General features: G+C 41.4%; 1 protein-coding gene across 2 annotated transcripts in view; it reads left to right on the top strand.

The window, feature by feature from the left end:
- Positions 1-19,988, top strand: part of CRYBG3 (crystallin beta-gamma domain containing 3) — a 112,751-nt gene that overhangs the window by 36,068 nt on the left and 56,695 nt on the right. Inside the window, exons 4-10 of one of the 2 annotated variants that reach the window (XM_037058982.1) lie at positions 710-3,837; positions 4,432-6,749; positions 8,444-8,488; positions 8,725-8,840; positions 12,112-12,259; positions 18,106-18,242; positions 19,465-19,579. In XM_037058982.1, the coding sequence (XP_036914877.1) occupies positions 710-3,837; positions 4,432-6,749; positions 8,444-8,488; positions 8,725-8,840; positions 12,112-12,259; positions 18,106-18,242; positions 19,465-19,579 (6,007 nt within the window). Of the gene's footprint in view, positions 1-709; positions 6,750-8,443; positions 8,489-8,724; positions 8,841-12,111; positions 12,260-18,105; positions 18,243-19,464; positions 19,580-19,988 lie in introns of both variants that reach the window. The other variant, XM_037058980.1, reaches the window with a different exon arrangement.

The raw sequence follows: 19,988 nt of genomic DNA, 5'->3' as shown, positions 1-19,988 counted from the left end.
TTAATAAAATAACCTGTGAAGTACGATTAAAAGAAATCCTCATCAAAAGTCATCGTGAACCGTCCTGGGTGGTATGGCTCAGTTGGTTATCGTCCTGCAGTCTGAAGGCTTCCCGGTTGGATGCCTGGTCAGGGCACAGGCCTGGGGTGCAGGGTTGGTCCCCAGACAGGGCACGTGCAAGAAGCAGCCGACTGATGTTTCTCTCCCTCTCTCCTTTCCCTTCTCTCTCTCTAGAATCAATAAAAGAAAAAAAGGCATCGTGAATAATTTTATCTTCATGTAATTAAAATAATAAACAACTTTGTAATTACTTTTATGTATCATTAACTATGCAGATTTCCTTTTTAATATCCATAAAGCCTTTAAGTGTACCTGTTGGGCACCATTTTTAAGATTGTTTTCCATATATTAACTTATGCCTCCAATGTAATTTATATAGGAAACTGCTACTTTGCTTGATTGAAATTCTATAAAAAGTTTTTTGATTCATATATTTTTGACAGATTTATATCCAGGGTGAGAATTTCTACTGTCAAAGCTTTATTATAATTTGAAAAATAATTGCTGGTTTTATAGCTCTTCTCTACATAGAGAAGTTAAAATCCTTCCCTATTATGAACTATACCTCACCAGAGTTTCTTGGGTTACTTACTGTTAAATATTTCTAGTTGTATTTTCTGACCTCCCATGCTGTTGTTTTTTCCCCCAGACAAGCGGATGGTCAACTGCAGAGGCCCTCAGTAACTTATGCCACGTATCGAGGCCCCAGACAAGTTAGAAAATATCTGAAGCAACAGAGCGTGGTAGAAACTGTGAGTCCCTTGGACAGAGAAAATGGAAGTTCTGACTCTAGTGCAAAGGCACAAACCAGCCCTGAGAGTGAGATTGAGGCTGGGACGCTGTCATCTTTGTCATCATCTAGCACGGACATGCCTGTGAAAGGGCACGTGCTGGGAGACCCATTCGAAGACTCTGATTGTAGCGGAACAAGTCTCGGCTCAGAAAGCCAGCCAACAGACAGCCCAGACATGCTGAGTGCTGCTTCTTCTAAGGATGTTTTAAATAAATATGGTCCCAGAAGTAGATCGTCCCCCTCTTCTGTGACTGACTCCAACTTCGCTGTTGGAGAATCTGACTCCGAACACTATTTAAGTTGTATACCAGTTTCTCGGACTGTCAGAAACTTGGGGTGTGCAGCGTTGTTTACGGAGCATTCCGTTAGCACAGTTCCTCGCAGCCCAGACTTTCAGGGGGTAACTTCTACAGAGACTGCAACAAAAGAAAACAGCTCAGTGCAGGGAGAAGAGCATGTTCAGCCTGAGAGCCCGGCTGTTTCTGACTTCTCTTGTGGTAAATCTGACAGAAGCGACACTACCAACCAGGAGAGCGCAGACAAATCAACCAGGCGTGAGGACGTGCAGTCTCCAGAGAGCAAGTGTTCTGACGGGCAAGCTGCAGGTAGCTCATCGAAGCAGGGTGCCAGGCACACCAGTGCTTTTCAGAGACGTGCCGCGACAGACACAGAACTTGTTCACGAAGGCAATAGGTCGTCTGCCCCAGATGCCCAGAAAAGTTTGGCTGTTACAGAAATCAAGCAAGAAACAGAAAGTATCTCAGTCGGTGAACCTACAACTTCAAGTCATGCAAAAGCTCCAGAAGATAAAATTGAGTCATTATCCAAAGATAGCGCCCAGGTGTCTGTAACGGAAACCGAAAGGCTTGATTTGGGGCCACCGGGCAAAATGCCTCACATTCTTAGACTAAATCAAAAGGACCCCGCTGCTGTAAAATGTCTCAGTGAATCGGCAGCTGAAGCATGCTCAGAAAACAAAATACCCCCTGAACTGACTTTTGAACTTTATAGAAATCACATGAAGAACTCCCCTGACTCGGAGTGTCCTCAACAAGCCAAGGTATCACCTGATACCAGAACCTGTTTTACCCTTGACTGTAAAAAATCAAGTTTCAAGGCTTCCCCTCCTACCTTTGTTTCTGGAGTCGGCATGCTGAGCAGGTTGGATATGCCTGTTGTAAAGAATGAGGGGTCGTCTGTGCTCACTGAAACTGGGGATGTCGACATTGTTGGTGTTTCCAATGAGCCTAAAGAGTGTCAAGAAGAAAATGTGGGGAGTCACGTTAAGGCCGCAGACAGGAAGAGTCCTCCAGCTTGCCTTCAACGTGAGTGTGCCTCTGTGATTCTTGACTCTGAGGAAGTTCTTCCCAACGGTAGAAGACGCCAGGTTCCACTGGACCTTGAAGCCCGTGACGCCCAATTGACCAGAATGGACTCCACATTTGAGTGTGAAGGCATCTCTGAGGACCACAGTCCCACTTCATCTCAAGGCCCTAATAAAGCAGAGTTCATGCTTTCTGACAGTAAAGCAAGGAAGAGCACTGTAGGGGAATCTGGTTCTCTTTCCTTGGAAACCAAAACTAGTAACATTGCTAAAGTGTTATCAGAAGCTGAAGTTGATGGTCAGGACAGTGTCCCTGTTGAGTCACATTCTGGGAGAGGAAAAACTGTAACCCTTTCCAAGATATCTGTTTCCCAAATGGAGTCTAAAGACATTTCTCAGGGTAACATTTCTTCTCCATTTGAAATTACAGATGTGCCAACAAAGCCTGTTTTATCAGAATTAACCTTCCTCGAGGCTGAACAGGACGAAAGTTATCAATTGGTAGATCACAAAGAGATTAAAGAGATATGTTCAGATTCGGGGCCTAAAGAAATCTGCCACGCTGAGGTGTCTCCTTCTGCCTCCCTATATCAAGGTAGAAAGGAAACAGAGATAGATGTGTTAGGTTGTCCATCTCCTTTTCTCAAAAGTAATACATCTGGGATCTTACCTCCTGTTCACGATGAAAAAGCCAACGCTTATGTGATCTGTCAACCTTCAGATATTTGTGGGGTTGAAGAAAGTTCGGAATTCGCAGAAATGGCAGAACTGAGCTTCACTGATACTTGCCCAAAATTCCAAGAAACTGACAGCACAAAAGGAAATTCACCTATTCTGGGCTCTCCTATCACTTTGGGGGAAAATGCTTTTGCATCTGAAGATTCAGGCTCGCTCAGTGTTCCCTTTGTGCCGAGATCCAAAACGAAAGCCTCATCTCACAGAAAGAAAGAGAGTGCTCCTGCCCTTAGTGCTGGCACTGAGAGCATGTCGTCCTCGAACGCTGAAGGAGTCTGCGTGATTACAAGTGCACATCATCCCCAAAGTAACTTTGGTTCTGTGGGAGTTACTCTGAATGTCACGCATGAAGGTACATCCCTCACTAACCTGCTGCACCCTGAAAGCTCTTATTTGGAATCTGAAACAGCTATACCGGCAGGGGCAGAAGTGACCCCATCTCAGGGACATTTTGATAATTACGCTAGGGAGGTGTCTGTCCATTTCCCAACTGCTGCCCAGTTTGACCAGCCTGTGGAAGGAGAGCCTGGAGCAGTTGCTGGGGCCCCAGCGTCAGTTAACAGCTCAGGCCAGCAGTGTTCTGAAGCATCTGCTGAGCATGTAGAAGCAAGGAAGAGAGCACATGACCAGTGTTCAGACGCCAGAAGTCTTTTGCCCAACAAGGCTGATACGTGGATGGGTGAGGCTTTCAATTCGGTTAGGGAAGACCTCGAATCCAAGCACACAGTCGATACGTGCCAGGACCACATAGCTGGAGACGCCATAATGAATCCTGGTTCCTGGAGAGGAGGTGACACATCTGAGAAGAAGCCATCAGATGTGACCCCTTCTGGGATCCAACGTCCAAAGCATTTGGAAGAGCCAGACTTGGAAAGCTTGTCAGGAGCCCCAGGGGAAGAAAAAGCCTGTGTTTCACCTCCACCTGGTGAGAAGAGTCTCCTTTTGGATTCTGATAGAGTGAATGTGTCGTGTTCGTTAGAAGATCAAGCTAGGGAATTAGTCAGTGAGATTATTAGTTCAGCCCGAGAAAGTATGACAAATGATGCTTTTGAAGATACTGAGGATACTTGGGATCCTGAACTTCAGACTAATACTTCAAAAATTCTGAAGAGTGACAGCGTTAAGCCTCATGTAAGGGAGTTCTTGGTGTCGGAACAGGTAGTAAATCAAAGCCCTTGTGAAATTAGTGAAAATAAAGCACTAGGTAGATTCTTCACTGCAAGTAACTTAGGTAGTGACACAAAGTCAATTAAAGGAAGAGAAATTGTTCTCCCCTGCAAATCCCCATTTTCTGGCAATGGGGCTGGACAGTCTGATGCTATAAACTTGCAGGAATCAGACACTGTTTCACTAGGTGAAGACTTTCCCCTTGAAGGGTTAGATGATAGAGTAGAGACACACTTACTTATCAGAGAGGACTCTAAAGAGAAAGTGGAAGCAGAGTATGTGGATAATCACAAAATGGGGAGACAGGATGCGAGGACTCTGGCACTAAATTCCGCGTGGCCTCCGTTTGCAGATGACGACACCCGTGGACCAGGGACCTCCAAAAGCAGCTTGTCCGACAGCCTGGTGTGTGTACCTGAGAAAGGTTTACCCGGACATGGTAATAAGAGCACACCCCTTACAGTGTCTGAAGTAGGAAAAGTCCACAAAAAGGACACTGAAGTAAACCTAGGAAAAATCGAGCTTATCCCTTCCATGTTAGAAATGGGGAAACCATACAGAAAGGATACTGAGTTGAAAATTATGAAAAATGAGGCAGCCCCTCTTCTGCCAGAAATGGGAGGAGCACATAAAAGGGATGGTGAACTGAACATCACAAAAACTGAGCCAACAAATGACAGTTTTAAAATGCGAGGAGTATACCCAGTGGATGCTGAGAAGCGTGAAAAAACTGAGGGGTTACCTGCCGTGTTAGGGATGGAGAAAGCTCACAAGATGGGGGACCCAGAAAGGGATATCGGCAAAACCGACACAATGCCTGACGTGTCAGAAGTGAAGAGCATTTATCAGAGAGCTGCTGAGAGAATTACTGGAAAGACTGATGTGATACCTGCTACATTAGGGGTGGAAAACATGTACGAAAAGCATGCTGAAGGTGATATTGGCAAGACCGGTGTGACATCAGTCCTGTCAGAAGGGGAAAACACCTACCAAAAAGAAGTTGAGGGGATTACTGAAGAGGCTGAAGTGAAACCTCCTGTGTTAGAAACAGAAGGTATCTCCCAGGATGCTGAAGGAGATGCGGACAGCACTGAGGCGATGCCCATGGTGTCAGAAGTGGTCAATGTCCGCCATGAAGATGCTGAGGGCATCACTGGGAAGACTGAAAGGCCTGTGTCGGGAATGGAAAGCACTTTCCAAAAGGGTGCTGAGGGAGTTGTTATGAAAACTGAAGTTGTATCTTTTGGGTTGGAAGTGAAAAAAGTACACAAGGAGGCAGCCCCTGCTTCTTTAGAAATAGAAAGAGCGTGCAAGAGGGATGCCGAAGGGACAATTGGAACTACTATGTCCATGCCCTCCATGAGAGAAGTGGAAAGAACATCCCCAGAAGAGCCTGATGGGGCTATCTGTAAACACCTCGTGTTATCTACAGGGGTAAACGTGGGGATAACACATGGAGCAGGTCTGGAATTACCCATTCTAGAAGCAGGGGCCACACTTCCCATATTTGAACCTGAAAAAGCACCCCAAGAGTATGCTGAAGAAAGTATTGGAGAAACAGAGGAAGAGCCCACCGAAGTACAGGAAGGCTTCATAGCACATGACAGTAGACTTGCTTCATATTTCAGAGGATATGAATCGCCTACATTGAGTAAGGATTATGAAGGCTACCCAGCCTTAGCAGTGCTGGATTTTCAACCTGTGGAGTCCATGGGAAGGCTAGACAAAAGAACATCTGTTACTGCAGTAGATGACAAAACAAGAGATGTAGGCGATTACAGCGATGAAACAGAAGACTCCAACCTAGCCTTCGTTTCTCAGGATGAACAAGAAAATTCTTCCTTTACTATATTATATGAAGAACCCCTTCAAGATGAGGACAGGTGTGCTACCACCAAAGTAAGAAGAGCACACTCACTCCCGTTCCCTGACACACCTGCCGACGGCATGCCAGTCCTCGCTTGTGAAAGGTCTGAGAGTAGAACTGACCTGGTCCGTCATTTTGAAAAGGGCACTAAATTAGACAGTGATAGTTCGGAAATGTTCTTATCAGTGGAGGCGAAAAGGTACAGAGTGTACCCCTTAGCTCTGTCTCCCATTTATGAGGACGACAGCTCTCAGGAGGACGTTCTGTCCAACGAGGTCTCACCTGGGCATCACGGCTCCACAAAATCAAGAGATGGTGCACACCAGCCCTGTTCTGTTTTATCGCTTCTCCAGTCAGTATCAGAGCGTTTAAAGATGAATTTTGATGAAGACGACAGACAGGAGTTAGGGGAAGAGGAAGAAGAATCATCACATCAGGGAAGTCTGGCGACGACAAGGAGGGAAACCGTTACCCTCAAGCTGCCAGATCCTTCCACCACGTTCTGCCCGGACGATGACCAGGAAAGGACTGGAATGTCTAAGGGTGCATTTGTAAAGACAAACGAACCAGCTACCTCCAATCTGCAGACAGGTCTGTGGCCTGAAAAGGCCCCATTCCTACAAAAATCTGACCTTACTTCCAAATTACATTCTTCTGTGAAGAATGCTTATCATCAGTATCTGCAGACTTCCAAAACACATTCCTCAGAAAAAGGAGCCAGATTTGGTGGGACTTTGCAGGAACCAGTGTCAAAATATTTCCGCGCTCAAGACATCTCAGGCAGATTGAGCTCGTTCACAGAGGTAAGTTATTTTGACTATTAACTGCTGAAGTAGTTAGTGATTTGCGTCACAAACAATCTAGAGGCTTAAGAAACTCAATGTTTGGTGTATAAAGATTGTTTTTGAAAATATCAGTTTTTTTCTGATTCCTTGGTTGAAGTGTGTCATAAGTCACATATTTTAGCTGAACATTTTAGAAAAAAAATTGCCCAAAATTTAAAGGCAGAGAAGCAAGTTATTTTCCAGTTTTTTGCTATATTTTCAAACCAAATCAAGTGAAAAGATTCTGAATTTCTCAAGGGACCACATGTGAGAAAATTGACACATGTGTCTCATGAAAATATTTCATAATAAAAAATATTTTGAATACTTAAAAATGTTTATTTCTACTATTTTTAATCCTGACCCAAGCATATGTTTATTGATTTTAGAGAGAGAAAGAGAGAAACATTGATGTGAGAGAGAAACATTGATCTGTTGCTTCCTGCACACACCCCAACTGGGGACCAAACCCACAGCCTAGGCAAATGCCCTGACCAAGGGTTGAGCCCACAAGCTTTTGGGGCATGGGGCCATACCCCAACAGCTGAGCCGCCCGGCCAGGGCCTTAAAAAGATGGTAGCTTTTTGGTGGACAGCCTCCTCTCACTTTAGTTGCTCATGTTGTTCTTTCAAAGCAGAATCATGAACAGCCTAATTCAAAGAAAAAGAGCTATAACGTTATATCTGGGAAATGTTTTGAAATTCAGTTGCATTTTTCTTTGACTTAGAAGTGTTTGAATGTCTAATGTAAAATAGTTTGAGGGTAGGACTTTCCAGCGTTCCCAAGATTATGCAACCTTCTTTAAAAATCCCAAGGTCTGTATGAAGGACACATGGGCAAAGAACTAGGGTGGGTGGAAATGGGAGGGAGGCGGGGAGCACTGGGGGGGTGGGCTGGGATGGGAGTAAAAGACAGAGAACTGTACTTGAACACCAATTAAAATAAATTAAAAATCCCAAGGCCTGCATCGTTACCTGGAATGACCTTAGGAACAAGTAGTAATACTTGAATACCAGTCAACAGCTTGGAAGGCAAAGTCATTTTAAAAGAAGTAATGGGACTTAAATGTTTCTTTAGTGATTCTGTTACCTACCAGATCAGGTGGAACCTCCTCACTCTGTGTTACAAGGCTCCCAAATGTGGTTTTTCCAGTCTTGCCTCCCTGTGTGCTGGTTACACACCCTGTGTTTCCTACCAGCAGACTTTTTTCCAAGATGGTTCTCCTCCTGGACTTTTTTCCTCTATTCCCCCACCCAACTGGCCCCATTTTTTTGCATATTGAAATTTGGCTTTCCAAGGTCTTCTCCATACCACTTCTCAACAAGCACCTGAATCTTTGCCATTACCACACCTCCATTACCCTGATGCCATTTCCCTTAATTTTCATAGCCTGGCGTTTTCTTTTTGTTTTACCTGTGGGTTTAATTTAGCCTCCCACTGAGCAGAGTCATGAGAGTGCGATCAACTGCTTCTCCCCTCCGAGCCATAAGCTTCTAGAGGGCAAAGACAACACATTATTGTCCGTTATATTTATCTTTATATACTTGTAGCGCCTAGAGGTACACTTTGCATATAATGTCACTAAATAAATATGATAAATTGGATTTGTTTGTAATGGCTGAGAACGTATTGATGCTTCTTAAAGCTTTCTTCTTTCACTTTTATTATTTCAGAATGTTGACAGACAAACTCTGAGGTGTAACCCGAGACCTGGGAAGGTGAGCTTAAGTTTTTTATATGGAGTAATATGTAACATGAAAAGTGCAGTTTCTTTTAGGTTTGGGGAGTTTTAAGTAAATACGGGGAACTGACTTAGAAAAGGATTATTTTACTCAAAGATTTAACATCGAAAGTAGTGATTACTTTTATATATTCAGGATATTTTATTTTCTATATTGTAGGACTTTTTACAATTTTAAGAATAGTTATTGTGCCTGTTTTCTGTATGTTCCAGATGGTTATCTATGATCTCCATGGAAGTAAATATAAACAAGAGGTTTATTGTAACATTCTCGATGCCACCTCATGGTCCTTTCCGAACGGGGTGCTGATAAAAGTCGTAAGGGGCTGGTAAGAGATCTCTTAAAATTATATAGCATTTCCCTCCACAGTTAAACATTTTGTTGCCATTTATGCTTTTGTATTTTTTATTAAAGTCACATTCTCTTTCCTCTCATTTTTGACACAGTATTTTGAAACATCATCAGTATTTTGTAACTTAATTGTTCTATTTCCTGTGGCAGAAAATACAGGTTGTTTTTAGTGCTTAAAGCCAGCAGTAAGTGGCCAGATCTAATGTATACAATGTAACAATCAATACCATTGTGTAACTGCATTATTAGCAGGATAGATTGGGCAAGTCCGGCTGAAGGCTTCAGTTGAATGAAGCATGTAGAAAGCAAGTTCAAAATTTGCGGGATGCTAAGGAATGAGAAAGCCACATACTTAAAGTCATTTGTGTAGCTGCTATGCTCAAAGAGTAAACGATTCTTTGTATGGTGTAAAAGTGAGGGAAAACCTCGTTTGTTGTTATGAACCATGAATAAGTTGGAGTCAGGATTTCTTTCTTTTTTTTAAACTTAATCTAGATTTACTATTGATTTTAACATGACACAATTTTTTAAAAGATTTTATTTATTTTAGAAAAGGGGAAGGGAAGGAGGGAGAGAAACATCAATGTGTAGGTTGCCTCTCTTGCGTACCCCCTACTGGGGAGGAATCAGGATTTCTTTGTCCATTATTTCAGTTACCCACTGGTCAGTATTCATGTTGTAAGCATTATGGTACAGTACTGTCTTCATGTAATAAAAATGGGACTCATGCACTTTGTTAACCAGGGACCAGCAAATTAGGGTAGAAGTAGAATTTGGAATGGTTGCTATTGTCTTAAATATAAGTTTATAGCTTTGTGTATGTAATGCCTATAAAGTATGTATATATATAAATATTGCCATAGATTATAATATTATATTCAGGAAGTATTATTTCAAAGTTCATCCTTTCTTTCCTTTTTTATTTTTATTTATATATTTTTTAATATATTTTATTGATTATCCCATTATAGTTGTCCCATTCCCCCCTTCATTCCCCTCCACCCTGCACACCCCCTCCTCCACCATTCCCCCCTTTAGTTTATGTCCACATGTCACACGTTCTTTAGATTCTACATTTCCCATACTCTTCTTGCCCCCCCCGTCTATTTTCTACCTACCATCTATGCTACTTACTCTCTGTACCTTCTCCCCACTTCTCCTCCTCCCTCTCCCCTGTTGCTAACCCTCCATGTGATCTCCATTTCTATGGTTCTGCTCCTGATCCAGCTGTTTGCTTACTCTGCTTTTGTTTTAGGTGTGGTTGTTAATAACTGTGAGTTTGCTGTCCTTTCACTGTTCATATTTTTTATCTTCTTAGATAAGTCCCTTTAACATTTCATATAAAAAGGGCTTGGTGATGATGAACTCCTTGAATTTGACCTTATCTGAGAAGCACTTTATCTGCCCCTCCATTCTAAATGAAAGCTTTGCTGGATAGAGCAATCTTGGATGTAGGTCCTTGCCTTTCATGACTTGGAATTCTTCTTTCCAGCCCCTTCTTGCCTGCAAGGTCTCTTTTGAGAAATCAGCTGACAGTCTGATGGGCACTCCTTTGTAGGTGACTGTCCCCTTATCTCTTGCTGCTTCTAGGATTCTCTCCTTCATTTTAATCTTGGCTAATGTAATCATGATGTGTCTTGGTGTGTTCCTTCTTGGGTCCAACTTCTTTGGGACTCTCTGAGCTTTCTGGATTTCCTGGAAGTCTATTTCCTTTGCCAGACTGGGGAAGTTCTCCTTTATTATTTGTTCAAATAAGTTTTCCACTCATGGCTGTTCCTCTTCCCCTTCTGGTACCCCTATAATTCGGATGTTGGAACGTTTAAAGATGTCCTGGAGGTTCCTAAGCCTCTCATTTATTTGAATTCTTGTTTCTTCCTTCTTTTCTGTTTGGTTATTTCTTTCTTCCTTCTGGTCCACTCCCTTGACTTGAGTCCCAGTTTCCCTTCCATCACTATTGGTTTCCTGTGCATTTCCCTTCATTTCAATCAGTTTAGCCTTCATATATATGATCCTCTAATTTGTGGCTAAAATCAACCAGTTCTGTGAGCATCCTGATCACCAGTGTTTTGAACTGTGCATCTGATAGGTTGGCTATCTCTTGGTTGCTTAGAATTATTGGCTCTGGGGCTTTGAGCTGTTTCTGAGCCATAATGTTTTTGTCTGTTTGCACCTGTTATGTCTGATGGGGGGAACCCTTGGGTGTTCACCAGGGCGAACCTGGGTTGCCAGGTTGTGACGCTATATGTGGGGGTGGGGTCAGAGAGGGGCAATGGTGTTTGTTCTGCTCTGTTTCAGATTTCTGTCCCCTCTGCCGCTTCCCACAAGCAAATTGGGCCCTTCTGGTGCTGGTTTCTGGGTGTGTGGGCTTGTGTACCCTCCAGGACCCTGTGGGTCTCTCCAACGAACTCTCCCAGCACCTCAACCCCAAAAGTCTTTCCAATTGGTGCTTTCAGGCTCTAATTCCCATCCGTTGAGGCCCTAGCCTGAGCGGTCTGTCTCACTGTTCGCTCCTTCACTTGGTTTATGTGCGCTGGAATGTGTGACCGCCTTCAGCCAGCCTCCCTACTCCCTCACTGGGTCCGCCTGTTGCCACCCCACACCTGGGATTCGCCAACTGCCGCCTGCGCTCCTGGGTTGGTTGGGCCGATCATTCCAGCCCGACCCCGCTGTGCCACTGACTCCACCCCTCTTACCAGTCTGGCTGGATGGTTCCTTGTTGTTGGGCTTCTGTACAGTTCAATTTTCTGTGTTTTGGTTGCATTTTTATTACTAAAACTTTGTTGTCTTTAAACTTGCTTGTGCGAGGAGGCACAGTGTTTCCACCTACGCCTCCATCTTGGCTGGAAGTTGGAGATCAAAGTTCATTCTTTCTTATACTGTTTATACTTATACTACCATAGATCATCATCTCAAAAATAGGATTATATGCTAACAGTGGAAAGTAACCCAGATTTAAAAATGCAACTGGAGCCCTGGCTGGTATAGTTCAGTGGATTGAGCACGGGCCTGAGAACCAAAGGATCACAGTTCTATTCCCAGCAGGGGACACATAAGAGGCAACCATACATTGGTGTTTCTCTCCTTCTCCCCTTTCCTTCCCCTCTAAAAATAAATAAATAAAACCTTTTAAAAAAATAAAATAAAAATGCAACTGGATAAGATAGTCTGTGACTTACTAAGTATCACTTGTTTTATGTCTCATTTCCTAGGACATTAGTGATAACTGATCATGCTTTTGATTTTTTCAGCTGGATTTTATATGAGAAGCCACATTTCCAAGGTCAGAAATGTGTGTTAGAAGAAGGGGAAAAGGTGTTAAATCGTGACTGGACCCTTCAGAACAGAAAGCATCCACAAAGAAATTTCGTATTGGGTTCTATCAAACGCATCTTAAAGGTAAGAGAGGTGTTGATTTTCTTCTATTTTTTTATTTTGTTTTGTTTTTCACATAGTAAAGTTGAACTTTGGCCTACCGGGTTTAGAAATAGTTGCCATAATTTGTGCTAATTTTATTCATTTTTATTATCATATTAATGATAATGTTTTTACATTATACATGTAAAGTACTAAATGTTAATTTAAAATATTACTGATAATTATATATATATGTATATATGTTTTTTAATGTAGTAGAAATATACCATCTTGGAAAATAGTCAGTATTTCCAAATTTTCAAATATATACTTTTTCTAATGTAGATTTCTACTTGTTTGTGTAGTTCTGTGTACATGTGTATGTGAATGACAGAGAGATACAGAAAGAAGTGTTAGAAGAACACTTTCTGTTTAGAAAATATTACTTAATACTAAAATGAAAAAAGTCTTTCTGTATAAACAAAAATTTGTTGGAAGTGCCGTGGTAATTTAGAGGACAGTGAATTAGTGGTGAGGACAGATACAAGATAAGGAGAGAATTCTGTGTAGTCTTTTTTTTCTTTTTAAAAAAATTGTATTTTTTTTGTTACCATTTAATCCACTGGTACTCCCTCCCCTGTGCAGTCCTCATACTGTTGTCCATGTCCAGGAGTGCTTTTTCCTTTATGCTCAATCCCTTTATCCCCTCGCCTCCCACCCCCAATAGCTTTTCATCTCTATCTATGAGTTTGTCTCTGTTTTGCTTATTAAATCAGTTTGTTCATTGGATTCCACATGTAAGTGAAGTCATGTGGTATTTGTCTTTCTCTGACTGGCTTATTTCATTTAGCATAATGTTCTCCAGGTTCATCCATGCTGCTGCAAAGGGTAAGATTTTCTTCTTTTTCACAGCTAAGTAGAATTCCATTGTGTAATGTCCCATAGTTGTTTATCCACTCATGTACTCATGGACACTTGGGCTACTTCCATATCTTGACAATTATAAATAACGCTGAGATAAAGATAGGAGTGCTTATGATCTTTCAAATTAGTGTTTTGGGTTCCTTTGGATATATTCCCATAAGTGGGATCACTGGGTTGAAAGGCAGATCCATTTTTAATTTTTTGAGGAAATCCCATACTGTTTTCCACAGTGGCTGCACCAGTTTGCATTCCCACCAACAGTGCACTAGGGTTCCCTTTTCTCCACATCCTCTCCAGCAGTTGTTGTTTGTTGATTGGTTAATGATGGCCATTCTGACTGATGTGAGATGATATCTCACTGTGGTTTTAATATACATTTCTCTTGTGATTAGTGATGTTGAGCATCTTTTCATAGGGTCTGTTAACCATCTGTATGTGCTCTTTGGAGAAGTGACCATTCAGGTCCTTTGCCCACTTTTTAATTGGATTGTTTAGGTTTTTTTGGTGTTATTTGTAAGTTCTTTATAAATTTTGGATATTAACCCATTATCAGAGATATCATCGAATATGTTCTCCCATTCTGTGTATTGTCTTTATTTTGTTGATTATTTCCTTTGCTGTGCAAAAACTTTTTAGTTTGATGTAGTCCCATTTGTGTATTTTTTATTTTGTTTCCCTTGCCTGAGGAGATATGTGAGATAATATATTGCTACAAGCAGTGTCTGAGATTTTACTGCCTATGTTTTCTTCTATGAATTTTATTGTTTTGGTTCTAATATTTAAGTCTTTAATCCATTTTGAATTTATTCTTGTTCATGGTGTAAGATGGTGCTCTAGTTTCATTTTTTTTTTTTGCATGTATCTGTCCAATTTTTCCAACACCATTTATTGAATAAACTATCTTTAGCCCATTGTATGTGCTTGCTTCCTCTGTTAAATATTAATTGACTCTAAAGGTGTGGGCTTATTTCTGGGTTCTCTAGTCTGTTTCATTGATCTATGTGTCTGTTTTTGTGCCTCCCATGTAGTCTTAAGAGTACCTTCAGCAGTAACATAGCACATGACTTAGTTTAATTACTCCTATGGCAGTCAAGAACATATTTTTTTTTCAAATTACAGAGATTTCTCTTATGTGCTTAAAACAAAAATGCATAATGATTTGAGTCGATGTTATTAAACCCTTGAGAGTTGTAGAGAGCATACAGAAAAATTATCATAAAAGGGTGTCTGCATGTATTTTATAGGACTCAGTACTTTGCAAAACTAACAAACCTATGTCTACAAATACCTATGTCTGCTTTTGGACCCAGTACTGTGACTGTCACTGGGAATGGAAATACAAATAGGACATGGTCTCTTGCTTCAGGTTGCTTAAAGCCTAGGGGCAGACAGCTGAGTCACCTGACTATAGATGTGAACTGTGCCCTAAGGGAGCACCAAGGGGAGGGACCTTTCCTGGAGGAGCTGCACCGCTGGAGCCTGGGGAGAGTCAGCAGCAGGAGTTAGGTGGCAGAGGAAGTTGCAGGGAGCTCCCGGCTGAGCTTCGGTGGCACTGCAGGAAGACTGAGGGCTACGGCGTGAAGGGCAGTGTTCCTTTACAGCGCTCACTGAATTGGCTAACTCACTAGAAATTCTGTGAAATGAGTAATTATTTCATAGGTGGAATTTTCTAAGATTTAAGTAACTTATGGTTTTGTGCTTTCCTTGTGAATGCTGGGCACCATGCCAGGCCTGGTGGGGGGAAAAAAAGAAAAAAATGAATAAGATATTGTAAACAGCCACCTCCTCCCCCTCTTCCCTAATTAAACAACAATAAAGTCAAACAAAAACTCAATCAGTTGAGAATGGGTATATAAATGGGTATTTGCACATGTGCCATTTGCTTAGAATATATTATAAGAAAGAATAAGTCATGCTTACATTTTTTCCCTCCTTCCATTGTTCTTGGAGCCTTGTTTAAATTGCCTTGTTCTTGCCCACGTATCTTGAACAGGCTAGCAATTTTAGGAAGGAAAATAAAACTATTGAGCTTTGAATGGAAAAGGCATTAGCATTGTTCTAAATATTTAACAAAGTGAGAATCAAGTATCAAACTGCTTCCGTTCTCCAGCCGTGTCAAAATGCTGGTTATTGATAGCTTTACTCTCATGGTGGCCATGCCAGATCCATGTAGGCCTTGTTTCATCGTGTTTTGGTTGCTCTAATCTGACTGGTCAAAACGTCAGTGTTCTTTAAAAACAGTGTGTGAATGGGTACAGCAGACTCAGCAGATGCCATCAGTCATCAGCAGCCGCAGATTCTGCTTTGGCGTCGTCTCTGCCGCCGTGGAAATGATTCGGGCGGGGCGGCAGTGCAGTGAACCTGAAGTCTAGTGCTTGCTTTTCTCAAACAGAAGAAATGAATTTTGCAAATCACTGGGTTTCCTGTGCCTTTAATGTCATGCCTTTTTGTTAAAGGAATGACATATTTGTTATGGTCAGAAGTTGTTTAGGTTGTCCCCTCATTAATGAGCCAAGAAGAGAGAGATCCAGTATTAGATCAGTGACTGAAGATATTTTATGTAAGGTAGAGGAGAGTAGATTTTCTTACTGCTTTTGTGGACTGTAATTCATTCTCACCCCTTTTCTCTTCTGTAGCTTTGTCTCCCTTCCAACTAATTGCTTTAATAGTCTGAGCTGGAAGATTTCACCAAAATATACTTGTAAAGTATATCATGGCTAGAAAAGTCTGGGAGGAAGCCATGTAACTTTTCTAACAGTAAACTGTTTTTGCTAAGCTGCTATAAAACACTCCTCAGTCACTAATCAGTGAAATCTTTTTCAGTCTGCTGGAGAAGAAAAAGTCGGTCCTCTGATAAAGATAGATGAGAGCATAAGCATTCTTATTTTTGTTTATTTTCCATTTTTTAGCCATTGTCATGCTTGTTCCATTATGCTCTTTCCTTCTGTGTTGTGGTAGACTTGAGTGCCTCTTAGCTTTTTCCCTTTCAGAGTGCACCGCCCCAGCATTGTTTGTGTGACACAATGCAGAGGAAGCCTATTTGCGTGAGAGCTGGGTTCTGTGCTCTGTTGCTGCCCCGCAGGTCCCTGGGGGGGGGCATGAACGTGGCAGCAGTTCTCTTGCTAGAACTCTATTATTAACAGCAAACAAAAGAGCCTTGAAGACTGACAGGTGACTGCTCTGAACATTTCTGACTATTTTGAAATGAAACTTTAGAGAGAAATATATTTTTATACTTTAAAGAGTATTTTAGCCAATGGCTTTTGGCTGTATTGCATTTTAGAGCTAACTTTCTGGGGGGAAAAAAGATGTATCAGTTGGCTTGCTTTTACATATTAAGAAGAATTCTTAATAATGGATAGTAAGAGAACTCGGTTTGGAGAAAGGTTAAAAATTAGAAAATTGCCAGTTTTAAAATTGCAAAACTGATTATAATAAAAAATACAATTCTTCAGTCCATTAAATGTCACCTCTGATTGTTATTGAGTTTACCTATTTTATTAAAGCACCGTTATTTGAATTTCACAATGTCCTAGATGAGAACTTTGCTACTGAAACTTAATTTGTGTAATTAAACGCCCACCACTACTGAGATAGAGTGTGTGGTTCAGACAGAAACACATCTGTAATTTCAGGAAGGTAGAAATAATTGTGCTTTTGGTTCCCTAAGAAAAGATGAGGTCATTTTTTAATTAGTTGATTATTAAAAGATTTTCATAAGTAAGAATACAAAGAATTATCTCTCTGGTTTCAGTGGGGGACACATTTACAGAGCTTAGAGAGGCCAGAGAGGGAGTGAAGACCCCTCTGGAGTACAGAGTCCGGCACCACTGACTAAAGACGTGTGGGCAGTTAGGGTAGATGAGTGGGTCTGTGCCATGCAGGAGAGCCCAGGCCCCACACAAGGAAAGTGGGGTTCCGACAAGCCCAGCTGTCTGGAAGGTAGCTAGCACTTGACTGGTAGTATTGGCCCATAATCGAAGTCTTGGCCTTGACGAAGGGCTTTGACCATGGGAGAAGATAAGAGACACTCACCAGTGAAATTTTAAGGAAGGTTTGACAGGACGTGGTGGCAGTGGATGCGTGATGGAATGTAGGGTCAAATTTCATAATGCCTTTCTTCTTCAAACCTCCCTGTAGTAAAGAAAATAAATAGAATACCACAAGTAGGAAAACAGATTTCCTTTACCCTCACCTCTATTTCCTACCCCTTATGTCAATGTAAATTAGATCACACCCTGAGGGTGTAGTGCTTCTCTGTTGTTTGTTTTTTAATGTTCCCGGTGAGAGCAGCTTTTATTTAACTCCCTTCCTCCCTGTGGCTTTGTTGTGCTTCTAAGAAGGAAGGCACACAGATTTTTGGCGCTCAGAGTGTGTGGTGACTCTAAGCATTGCTTGATGGAACAACACTTTTAAAAACAAAACAGAAAATATTGGAGTACTACTTTTTCAGTCAGCTATTAGCTATAATTTTCATGTTATCTGTGTAACGCCGTAGAAAAATTTATTGGTTGCCAGATGGGAGAGGTTTGGGGGGCTGGGTGAAAAAGTGAAGGGAGTAAGAAGTACAAACTGACAGTTTTACAAAATAGTCACGGGGATGTAAATACAACGCAGGGAGCATAGTCAGCAGTGGTGTAATAGCCACGGATGGTGGTGCCAGGTGGGCACTGGGCTTATCAGGGGATCACTTCGTGAATTGTATAAATATCCGTACACTCTGCTGTACACTGAAACTAATAAAATACTGAATGTCAACTGTAATTGAAAACTGTAAAAACAATTTTTTTGAAAAAATTGGATTTTAAAAAACTGATACAGAGAAACAGTATTTCCTTTATGCTGCTCTTGTGAAGAAATTTAACTGGACAATGAGAACAATTGTAACTACAAGTCCAGGGTGGTGAGAATACTGGGCCGTGTGTTTCTTTAGAGGATTTCAAAGCCAATTTTTTTTTTTTCAGGATTGCTGTATTCCAGAGATAGAGCTTTGCCCACAGTCTGACCCAGCGTGTTGTCCTATTTACATTCAGCGAGCGGTCCCTAATTTGGAGGAGCTGAATATCCCCAAATCTGTGTCCTTCACTGTGAAGTCAGGAGTGTACGTATCAGTTTCTCTTTATTACAGTGATTGACGGCCACCAAAGCTAACTTTTGTTTCATATTTCAGTAGGTGACATATATATTCCTGGGGTGCTAATTAATTTTATTTATACTCCTAGATACCCAAGAAAGATTGTTGCAGGGATTAAACAGATTCTGTCTTTCTTTGGCTCCTACTAAGTATTTGATGTATAACTCACAGGAACAGATAGATTCTCAGACACAGTTCTCGGCAGATGCATCCACCATCTTTTTCTGCATTAAATTTTAAGACTGAGAAAAGATATGTTCCTGGCCTAAAATTCTGCAGTTCAAACTATTTCCAGAGTGTCTCGGTGCTTGTAGTTTGTGAGGGCCTCTGCAGTCCGGGCACATGGTGCCTTTGGGTGGGTCAGTCCGCTTTTCCTGCCAGGCAGGTGAATTGCTCTCGTGTCATAAAAGAGGAAATTAAGTGGCTGGTCCCAGGCTCAGCCTTTCTGGCTCCAAAGGTGTCCTCGGGAGTATGGCTCTGAGTTTGATCTTAAATCAGTCTCAGATTGGTTACAGTCACAAATTCCGCATTGCCTGATAGCGCATGGGCCCCTCTCCTCTCATCCATTGTTCTTGCTTGCTTTGACAAAGATGGTGTAGAATTTTGGGGTCATCGTGCGGCATCTTTCTTCATCTTTGCCCACCATGGGTTAGAACTCTTGGGCAGACCCAGTAATTAATCCTGTCTATGAGCAGTGTTTGTAATTATCAAATTTAGGTGGAAGGGAGTTGGGTCTTTTGAGAATCCTGTATCATATACTGTTCCTGAAGCAGCCAATAGACTGATACTGATTCCAAAAGTGTAGGTCAACAATGTAAGTTGCCTGGCGCAATCTCTACCTCTGATTGCTCTTAATTTTAAAAAGAATGGGATACAGTACAATGGTGGTAATACTTCACTTATATTCTGCTTGAATTAAAGGGCTCACACCTTTTAAGTACTGGAAATTGTAATGCTTGGAAAACTTACCGTAGACTTATTATAGGATAGGCAGTGTTTGAAGGTAACTACTTAATAACATGTCGACTCATTGAATGCTGCTTAGTGAAGTCACTCTGAGTGTTTTATATGCATAATTCTGCGATGGGTCTTTGTTTTGTTTTTATGTAGCCCTTTTTACTTTCAATTTTACAGAACCAGACTAAGGCATTCCTATTATACTTTAACCTGCCATTCCTTTCTTATTTAGTTGGCTTGCCTACCCAGATGTTAATTTTAAGGGGCGTGCCACAGTTTTGGAGGAAGACCATGGACTCTTTGAGATTTCTGCAGCAGAAATGAAATCACTGTATCCACTTCAAATAGTAAGCAAATTTAAAGAGAAACATTTTCCAAGTACCCATGAATCCAAAACTAAATAGCTTTGAGAAGTGCCTATACATCTCAGTCCTGAAAATGAGAGTGAATACTACTGAATTAACAAACTATTGGTTCATTGTTTTTCTGTTTCTTTGTATCATAGAGAATGTCTGTGTGAAAATTTTTAATTATTTTCCGGAAGACAAATGTCTGAAATTACTTTGTGCTGTTTACCACAATACACGCAATTTCCTTTTAAGTGTTATTCTGTGAGATTTTTGAATATCTAATAAACTTCTGAATTTATTTTCTTTTACACTAATTATCAGTCACTTGTGAATTAGACTCTTCCCTGGTAGCAATGCATGGTAGGCTCAGCATTCATGACAAACGGGCAGCCCCGTCAGTGGCGGC

The sequence above is a fragment of the Sturnira hondurensis genome, unplaced genomic scaffold (assembly GCF_014824575.4).
Source record: "Sturnira hondurensis isolate 20B ecotype Veracruz unplaced genomic scaffold, ASM1482457v3 Scaffold0010428, whole genome shotgun sequence".
Taxonomy (NCBI): domain Eukaryota; kingdom Metazoa; phylum Chordata; class Mammalia; order Chiroptera; family Phyllostomidae; genus Sturnira; species Sturnira hondurensis.
This window is presented reverse-complemented; position numbering and strand designations above follow the sequence as displayed.